This window comes from Marmota marmota, unplaced genomic scaffold, assembly GCF_001458135.2.
Source record: "Marmota marmota marmota unplaced genomic scaffold, marMar, whole genome shotgun sequence".
In the NCBI taxonomy this organism is placed as follows: Eukaryota; Metazoa; Chordata; class Mammalia; order Rodentia; family Sciuridae; genus Marmota; species Marmota marmota.
This window is the reverse complement of record NW_026000185.1, coordinates 7009429-7019543: the sequence shown is the minus strand read 5'-3', so window position 1 is coordinate 7019543 and position 10115 is coordinate 7009429. Positions and strand designations below refer to the sequence as shown.

The following is a 10115-nucleotide window of genomic DNA, read 5'->3' as shown; positions in this document are numbered from 1 at the left end:
CCGACAGGGGGCGCGCCGCATTGCGCGTGCGCCCTCAGAATTCCGCGCCTGTGTGGTGACCCGGGTACGGCGCCTACATCCGGCAGGGGGCGCGCGATTTCGCGCATGCGCAGTGGGCTGCCCCCTGCGGATATGCGCCTCGCCTCAGGCCACCTCCTGAGTCTGCTCAGTGCCCAGCAGGGGGCGTGCGGTCGGACTTCTGAGTGCCCGGCTCCGCTAGGACGTGTAGGGCCGCCTACCCAACCAGAAGCGCTTTCGAGACTTGCGTTTACACGCGGTTGAAGTAATCACCGCCGTTTTTCCAGTTCCCTTTCCTACGTCTCCTCCGGCCCTTCTTGTCACCGAGGGTCGAGTGGGGTCTCCTCAGGCAGGAGGGTCCCGGGGCCGGGGTCAATGGGGTCTCCTCGAGCGGGAGGGGGCGTGGGTCCCAGGTCGCGGGGGGCGTCAGATCCCGAGGGTGGACGGCGGCTGCGCGGGGCCAACAGTCGAGGCCAGCGGGTCCCTAAGTGCCACCAGCCACACCCGGCGCGACGTCAGCGGTGAGTGAGGCACGGACAAGACGGAGGCGCGCCAGGGGTACCGTCGACCTCGCATCCCCGACCCCGGCCCCCGGGGAGGAGGGACGAAGGGCGCGGCGGCCTCGTAGCTGTGGTGGTAACTCTCGCAGGGAAGCGAGGTCGGGCCGGCTTGGGCCCGGCGCGGGGCGCTCTCTCCCGGCCTCAGAGGGCCTGCAGAGGGGCCTAGCAAGATGCTTGTTCAGCGGAGCTGTCACACTGACCTGGCCTCTGACCCCGTAGCTAGTTAGGCATGTCATTTTACCTTTCTGAACCCCAGTTTCCTATCCCTAAAGTCGAAATGGTAATGTAGCAAACGGAAAGGTTTTGTTTTTCTTTGGCTTTTTTCCCTGTGGGAGTCAGATGAGAACACGCAGGGTGGAGTGCTTATCACCAGGCCTGACGCTTACGTACTAAACAAGATGGGCACGCAGGGGAAGTGACAGCATTTATCTGGAGTGGACCATAAATGTGCTGCAAACATCTCAAAAACCTTTCTCCCCGTCATTCCTCACAGACTGTAGCCGCCCACCCCAGTAAAACCAGAATGTCTTCCCCATTCCTTGCTCACTGCCAGAAAACTGTCTGAGCCCGGCCAACGAGACCTCTTCAGCCAGCTGCTCAATCTTTCCTTTCAAACGCCAGTGCTTGCTATTTCCAACTTTAATTGGTTAGAACTTGCAACTCTGTTCAGCCCCTTCTAAATCTGACCCCAGTTCCTCAGAACCCAAACTAGGAACAGAGCTGACTGATCAGAATTTCCTTTAGATACATGAGGGTGTGGGTATTGAAGAAGAACGTTCCTCTGGATCAAACAAAGCAGATCTACTCAATTCAATGTATGTTTTTATTGTATGCTTACTATATGCAAAATGAAATTTGAAATAAAAATGTGAATAAAATGCTTATCTACACTTTAATAGAATTGAGCCCCCGACAATATATAGTTAGTAGCAAATGAAAATAATATAAACTGTGAATTGCAGGAAATCGGTATAAATACATGGAATACCTCAGGGTATTCAGAGATTATCTTGTACTACAGGAACTATAACATTACTGTATTTGTATTACTGTATTTGTCTAAAGAAAGTCTCTTGCTTAAAAATACAGTCATTTTCACAGCTTTTAACCATTTAGAAATTTTGGGGGGATGATTTGTATAGACCATTTACATATTCTAAAATTAACTTAAATTTTCATTTAAGTGTTATATGAATACATCATTGTTGAAAAAGTTTAAAAATCAAACCATGATTATCATCCCCTTAAATTTTCATCATTTAAATTTTTTCTTGTTCTGTGTTCTATTATGTAAATAGATAGATTTGTCCATAGGTGTATAGTTCTGCAGTTTTCTTTTCAGATATGTAGGCTGGACATTTGACATTGGTATCTCTCTCCAGTGTTTGGGAAATTCTCCATTAAGTGTGTCTTGGTGGAAGGTGGGGTCCCATTTCAAAGGAAGAGGTACCTCTGCAAACATGTTGCAAGTGTTTTTCTCTGCAGATTGTTATCTGGCTTTTAACATTTTTTTTTCAAGGAAAATTGTTACTGTTTGTGTTATCAGATTCATGAATCTGTTTTTTTGATAGTTTCCAGGTTATAGGTCATGCTTACAAAACAAAACAAAAACTGTCCTCATTCTAAGGATATAAAATACCCAGTTTTTCTTAACAGCACTTTTATAATTAAATGTAATATGTTCAAATCTTCATATATGTGGAGTTTATTTTGCTGGAGTGAGCTAGTCAATTTTCTCAATGGTTCAAAAAATTAATCAATGAAATTTCCAGTTCTGTATAGTAAACTTCACTCATTCTAGTTACAATTCCATGGATTTTGACATTCAGAGAGTTGTGTGACTGCCACCACAACCAAATTCAAACATCATCCCCCTAGATTTCCTTATGATGTCTCTTTTGTATCTGATGCTCTCCACCTTTCTCAGCAAGCACTGGTTTTGTTCTACAACTCTATAATTTTTAAAAAATATTTTTAGTTGTTGATGGATTCAATACCTTTATTTTTTATTTATTTTTATGTGGTGCAGAGGATTGAATCCAGTGCCTCATACATTCGAGGCAAGCACTCTACAACTGAGCTACTACCCCAATCCCTCCATCTCTATGGTTTTACTAATCTCTCTTGTAGAATACTTTGTGTAGATTTCTTGGGGTTTTCTGGGAAGAGAGATACTTTCATTTCTTCCTCTTCAATCTGTATGTATTTTATTTCTTCCTGCCGTATTGCACTAGCTAGGACTTCTGATATGATGTTGAATAAGAGTAACGAGATTAGATATCTTGGTTTGCTCCGGTCAAAGCATTTAGTCTTTGATCATGAAGTATGTTAATTGTAGGTTTTTGTAGATGTCAATTATCAGATTGAAGACAGCTTCTGAGTAGCTGGGATTACAGGCATTCACCACCACTTCCAGACTGATTTATTCTTTCCACCACCACTTCCAGACTGATTTATTCTTTGTCTCTTAATGTGATGAATTACATTGTATTTTTACTATATATTTTTCACATAGTGTTTTTAAAAGGCTTTGATATTGAGGTGAGGCTCACCTCATGAAATGAGTGGTGAAGTAGTTCCTCCTTTTCTATTTTCTGGAAAAGAATGTATAGAATTAATATGTTTCTCTAAATGTTTGCTAGAATTCACCAATGAAACATTTGGGTCAGGATTTTCTTCCTCAGAAGGATTTTAATTACAAATATAGTTTCTTTAATAGATATTGAACTTCAAATTATCCATTTCTTCTTAAGTGAATTTTGGTAGTTGGCAGCTTTCAGGGAGTTGGTCTGTTTCACCTAAGTTGTTGGGCAAATAGGTATCAAAACTATTTACTAATAATGCTACTTTGACCTATGTGAAATGTTACTTTTATCACATACTAAATTTCTGTTTGTACTTAGGTCTATGTTAGATCCTTTTTTAAAAAATTAGTTTTTAAATTTTTTTTTTTTCGGTGCTGAAGATTGAACTCAGAGCTTCACACATGGTAGGTAGAAATCAACCACTGAGTTACACCCAACCTTCTTTTAAAAATTTTATTGGGCTGTCTCTTACTATACTAGCATAATATTGTTTAAATCAATAAAGTTATTTAGCAACATTTTTTTGGATAGTCTCTGATTGATATCTATATCTTTCAGAATTTTTTTGACTAGTCTTACAGCTTTATATTCTATATGGATTTCATAGTCAGTTTTTAAAATTCCATTGAAGTTTTTTAAAATGTGTAGATTAGGAGAATTATTATATTCACAGTATTGATTCTATAAAAGGACAAGTTATATATCTCTATTTAACCGAGCCTTATTTTGTGTTTCTTGATAGTTTCCCACATATAGGTCTTACATATAACCCATTACATTTATCCCTAAATGTATTCTCATGGTGCAATTGTCAAAGTGATATCTTCTTGAACTATGATTTCTCAGTAATCTGTTTATAGGAAAGCCATTGTTCTTATTAACCTAATAATTGTATAACTGGCCTTACACCTTACCTTTTACTGTTTCTTATAGTTTTTTGCTTGTTGTTTTTTTCTGTGTATAGAATTTTTTAATGTGTAAATAATCATAACTCATTCCCCTTTACCTGTATTTATTGCCACTGGATTCACCCTGTCATCTAACTTTACTAATACAGTGTTACCCAGAGCTCATACGAATCATTTTTTGAGTACAGTATAGGCTACTATGCCTGCTGAGGAACTGCCAACAGTGGTCCTCCGCCCCCTCCCCACTTGCTTTTAGATAAAGGAACATCCTCTGAATGAATGGACCAATTAATTAAAGACACCCAAATTGTTCAGACCAGTTAGATAAATGTACTCTTCTGACCTTTCTGCCAACAGATTTAGCTTTGTGCCAGACCTGATCTCATATTCTCCATCTCACTATCTCATCCCCTTGGCCCAGCATGCTTGGGAAGGGAGAGCCCTTGAAATTGGACTCCGTAGGGGCTGGGATTGTGGTTCAGTGGTAGAGCGCTTACCTAGCATGTGCGGGGGCCCTGTGTTCAATCCTCAGCACCACATAAAAATAAATGAATGGAATAAAGGTATTGTGTCCAACTACAATTAAAAAAATAAATATTAAAAAAAAAAAGAAATTGGACTCAGTGGCTCAGAACAGTCTTGGCCTTTCCAGAACAATGTTAGAAAATAATGTTGGAGTTGGCATTCTAGTCATGGCTTCATCTTAACTATAAATGTTTCTAGTTGTCAAAAATCAAAAGCAAAGATGCCAGAAAGTACTTTGATTTGAGATATGTATTTTTTGGCATGTCATAGATGTGTCCATTTTCTAAAGATTTAAAAAAGAAGAAGAATCCAAAAATAGACGGTGAATTTTATCAAGTGCCTTTTGAGTATTTGTTGACATAATATGTTTTTATTCCTTTTACCAAACAATATGGTGAATTACTCTGATAAAAATCATAATTATAAGAACAGTGAAATATTCCTGGGTTTCTGTAGTGACTTTCCCATTTGCTTATGTATACTATTCTTTTAATGCACTATTGGAGTCTTTGTGTTATCGAAGAATTTACATCATGTTCTCTTCACTAATGGTGGGTTTTGGTTACTTTTAAAAAATATTCTATGTTATTGTAAGATTTTGTTATCAGTTATGTTAACCTGATTTCTATAACTGGGAGTTTCTTTCTCTGTGCTTATGGATTAGTTTAAATTGTATCAGAATGGTCCCTAGCTAGTTGAAAATAACTCACCACTTTGAGTTTTTGTACTTTAATTGCTTGGAAGGCTCGTTAACAATTTTCTCAATATTTAATAGTTTATTTGAAAAAAATTTACATTAAAAAAAATCTCTTCCTGACTAGGAGTGGTGGTATGAATCTCTCCAACCCAGCTACTCTGTATGCTAAAGCAGGAGTATCACAAATTCAGGATCAGTCTGGGCAGCATAGTGAAACTCTGCCTCTTAAACATTTTTCTTCTATTTTTTTTTTCTGGAATAAGGTGAGTGTTGCTATTTTCCTACCCAATCAACTCACCTAAAGTAGTTTGCCAAATATATTAGTATAGAGTTGAATAAAGCATTTAATTTTGTATGCATTATTTTTTTCCCATTTTTTCTTACTTAAACTGTCTGTGATTTTGCTCCCTGTTGTGTTGGCTAGATGTGCTAATAGATTATAGTTGGCCCTCCATAGCTGCAGGCTATGCACTGGCAGTTTAATCAACTGTGGATTGGACCAAGTGTGAATCATATCCTTACCAAATGTATATAGACTTTTTTTTCCTCCTCCTCTTCCTCCGCCTCCACCTCCTTTTTCCCCTTTTGAAACAGGGTCTTGCTATGTTGTCCAAGCTAATCTTGAACTTCTGAAAACTCCTTAGCCTCCCAAGTATCTGGGACTTTTGGGCATGTGTCACTGTGCCTGCCTCAAACATTTTTTTCTTGTCATTATTCCTTAAGCAATATAGTATAACAACTATTTACATAGTACTTACATTGTATAAGATATTATAAATTATCTAGAAATGACTTAAAGTATATGGGCAAATGTGTGCAGGTTATTTGCAAATACACCATTTTATATAAAGGACTTGAACATCAGTGGATTTGTATGTCTAAAGAGGTTCCTGGAATTAGTAGTCCATGGACATTGAGGAATTTATATTCAAAGTTTTATTTCCTCACCTCTCATCTATTCGTTTCCTCTTTCTAATTTAAGCTTTCTTCCATAAAAACAATATCTATGTTTTGAAGAAATATAAAGAAAACACATTATAGAAACTCATTCCCCCCAGGGGCAAAAGGTTCTTGTAGAATAGCAATAGTCACATATACAATGACAATGATTGTTTACCTTGCAGAATCTCCAAAAAGATATTTTAAAAATACTTGTAAACATATAGAGTTTGACTGTATTTAGCTTTTGTTTGGGAGGTACTGCCTTTCTTTGTGGTCATTAGGATTCTGTCATTAAGCTAAAGCCTCATTGTTATGGTTTGGATGTGTGGTGAGCTTTGCAGTACTTCCCACTAGAGTAGCTAGTTTATCTCTTGTCTGTGTGATTTGCTATGGCCAATGGCATGGTTAGCAGGTGTTGTATGAAGAGAAGCTTTAAATGTATTTGTGTGGTGTGGTTTGGCTTCTTGCCCTCAGAACAATATCTGGAGGCTTTCCAAGGAGAATGAGGAGACACAGAGAACAGACCTGTGGTGGTTTGCTTAGGCTGTAATAACAAAATACCACAGATTGGATAGCTTAAACAACAACAAAATTTTGTGCTTCTGGAGGCTAGAAGTCCGAGATCAAGGTGTTTGCAGGCTTGGTTTTAAAAGTGCACAATCCAGGGCTGGAGTTGTGGCTTGGTGGCAGGGCACTTGCCTAGCACGTGCGAGGCACTGGGTTTAAACCTCAGCACCACAGAAAAAAATAATAAATAAAGGTATGTGTTCACCTACAACTAAGTTTTTTTTAAAGTTCATAACTCAGTGGTATTAATGTAGTCACAATGTCATGCAACCACTAGCTCTCTCTAGTTTTAAAACTTTTTCATCCTGTCACAAAACACTCATAAACATTAAGTAAACATTCTTTGTTCTTCTTCCCCATCCCTTGGTAACCTCTGATCTGCTTCTATCTCTGTGGATTCACCTATCCTGAATATTTCCTATAAAAAGAATTATATGGTATGTGACCAGTTGCATTATGCACAATGTGTTTGTTTTGTATTGGGGATTTAACTTAGGGGTGCTTTACCACTGAGTCATATCTCTAGCCCTTTTTATTATTTTATTTTGAGACAGGGTCTCACTAAGTTGCTGAGGCTGGCTTTGAACTTGCAATCCTCCTGCCTCAGCTTCCCAAATTGCTGGGATTACAGGCATGCACACCATGCCTGGATTTTAGCATAATGTTTTAAGCTTCATCCATGTTATACAATGTATCAATACCTCATTTATTTTCATGACAGAATAATATTCCATTGTCTGTGTAGGCCCCACTTTGTTGATCTGTTCATTCATTGATGGACATTTGTGTTTTTCCACCATTTGACTACTTTAAATAATGCTGCTATAAACATGTATGTCCAAGTTTCTGTGTGGATATAATATTTTCATTTCCCTAAAGTATATACTTAAGTGGGATTAATATGGTATTTTTTCTTTAATACTAGTAATTGAACTCTGGGGTATTCTGACCACTGAACTACATCCCCAATTCTTTTTATTTTTTTTTTTTATTTTGAGACAGGGTCTAGGTAACTTACTGAGGGTCTTGCAAGTTGCTGAGGCTGGCCTTGAACTTTCGATCCTTCTGTCTTTGCTTCTCAAATTGCTGGATTATAGGCATGCACTCTTGTGCCCAGCTATTTTCACTTTCTTGATAATGTTCTTTGATGCACAAAGGTTTTAAATTTTGATGAAGTCCACATTATCTACTTTTTATTTTCTCATTTGTGCTTTTGATGCCAAGTCCAAGAATCCATTACCAAATCAGAGGTCATAAAGATTTATCCCTAGTTTTTTTAGGTCTGATATTAAGGAAATGAAAAGAATTTTTGTACACAGAGTGAGGTAAGGTCCAGTTTCAGTCTTTTGTTTTCTTTCTTACTTCTCACCCCAGTGTGTGTGTGTGTGTGTGTGTGTGTGTGTATTTGCTGGGATCAAACCCTGGGTCTCAAGCATGCACAGGTGCTGGCTCAGCACTATTTGTTGAAGAGACTATTCTTTTCCCATTAAATAATCCTGGCACCTGCTGTGTCTGAATGTCTGTGCCCTCACAAAATTCATGTATTAAAATTCTAATCTGCAAGGTGATGGAATTAGGACTTAGAGCCTTTGGAAAGTGATTAGGTCATGGAAGCAGAACTCTCATGAATGGAATTAATACTCTTTTTTCCCCACAGCACTGGGGATTGAATAAAGAGCCTCACACATGCCAGACAAGCCCTCTATCCCTGAGCTACATCCTCAGCCTTGTTTAAAAAATTGTATTTTTAAAGGTATTTAAAAATTTTTTTTAGTTATTGATAGACCTTTATTTATACATGGTGCTAATAATTGAACCTAGTGCCTCACACATGTCAGGCATGTGCCTACCACTGAGCTATAGCCTCAGCCCTAAAAAATTGCATTTTGATACAAGATATTGCTAAATTGCCCAGGCTAACCTTGAACTTATGGTCCTCCTGCTTCAGGCATCTCATCCAGCAGAATTATTGCTCTTATAAAAGAGATCTGAGAGAGATCCTTTGCCTTCTTCTGCTATGTAAGCTTGTAGCAAAAAGACAGCCATCTAAGAAGTGGGCCCTCACCAGATACTAAATCTGCTAGTACCTTCATCTTTCCCCGGCTTCCAATCTGTGAAATAAATTTCTGTTGCTTATGAGTTCCCAGTTTATAGTATTTTGTTATAACAGTCCAAACAGACTAAGATAGCACCCTTGTCAAAAATGAATTGTTTGGGTTTATTTCTGGACTCTCAATGCTGTTTTATTGGTTGCTATGTCAATTCTTATGCCAGTCTTTAAAAATTTACTCTTTATTTAAAGTGGTTATGGGTTCATCTTAACAAAATCATACAGGTATGGAATTCAATTTCAGTTCACCGTTCCCCACTTTTCCCTCTTGTCCTCCCTCCTCTTCCCCTTCTCCTTCCTCTCTTCTGCTAGACTTCCTTTCATTCATTTATTTATTCAATTTTGATTGGTTCTTTTTACTTTTACATAAAGATGAAATTACCTGTGGTATATTTATATATGCACATAATATGATATTTTAATCACTCATTCCACATTGCCTCCCCTTTTCTTTTCCTCAACTTTGCCTCTTGATCTCCTCCTTCTGCACTGCTAATCTTCCCTATATCTTTTATTTTTTTAAGAATTTAACCTTTATTTTATTTATTTGTTTTTATATGGTGCTGAGGGTCGAACCCAGGACCTCACTTGTGCTAAGCAAGTACCTAATTGCTGAGCTACAACCCTAACTCCTTCCCTATATCTTTATGATATCCCATCCTGTCCTTTCCTTTTCTTAATTTACTCCAGCTTCCATATGTGAGAAAACATTTGACCTTTGAGGTTTTTGAGTCTGGCTTATTTCATTTAGCATGTTCTCCATTTCCATTCATTTACCAGCAAATACCATAATTTAATTCTTCTTTATGGCTGAGTAAAACTTCATTGTGTATATATACCACAATTTCTAATCTTTTTATCTACTGACAGGCATCTAGGTTGATTCCATAATTTAGCTATGCATGTTGTGCTGTCAAAAACATCGAGGTGGCTGTATTGCTATAATATGCTGATTTTAGTTCTTTAGGGGAAAATACTAAGGAATGGGATAGCTATTTCATATGGTGGTTTCATTCCTAGTTTTTGAGGAATTTCCATATTGTTTTCTTCAGAGTGATTGTACTAGTCTGCAGTCCCACCAACAGTGTACAAGTGTACCTTTCCCCCCATATTCTTGCCAGCATTATTGTTTGTATTCTTGATCATTGCCATTCTGACTAGAGTGAGATGAAATCTTTGTATAATTTTGATTTGCATTTCACT

The 10115-nt window shown here is 38.2% G+C and overlaps 1 protein-coding gene across 1 annotated transcript in view; it reads left to right on the top strand.

Annotated features, from left to right (window-relative positions):
* Positions 1-6: 6 nt before the first annotated feature.
* LOC107146499 (ATP-binding cassette sub-family A member 17-like) overlaps positions 7-10115 on the top strand; it is a 103345-nt gene continuing 93236 nt past the window's right edge. The window contains 1 exon segment of the mRNA XM_048790059.1: positions 7-539. Coding sequence (XP_048646016.1) covers positions 394-539 — 146 coding nt within the window. The 5' untranslated portion in view covers positions 7-393.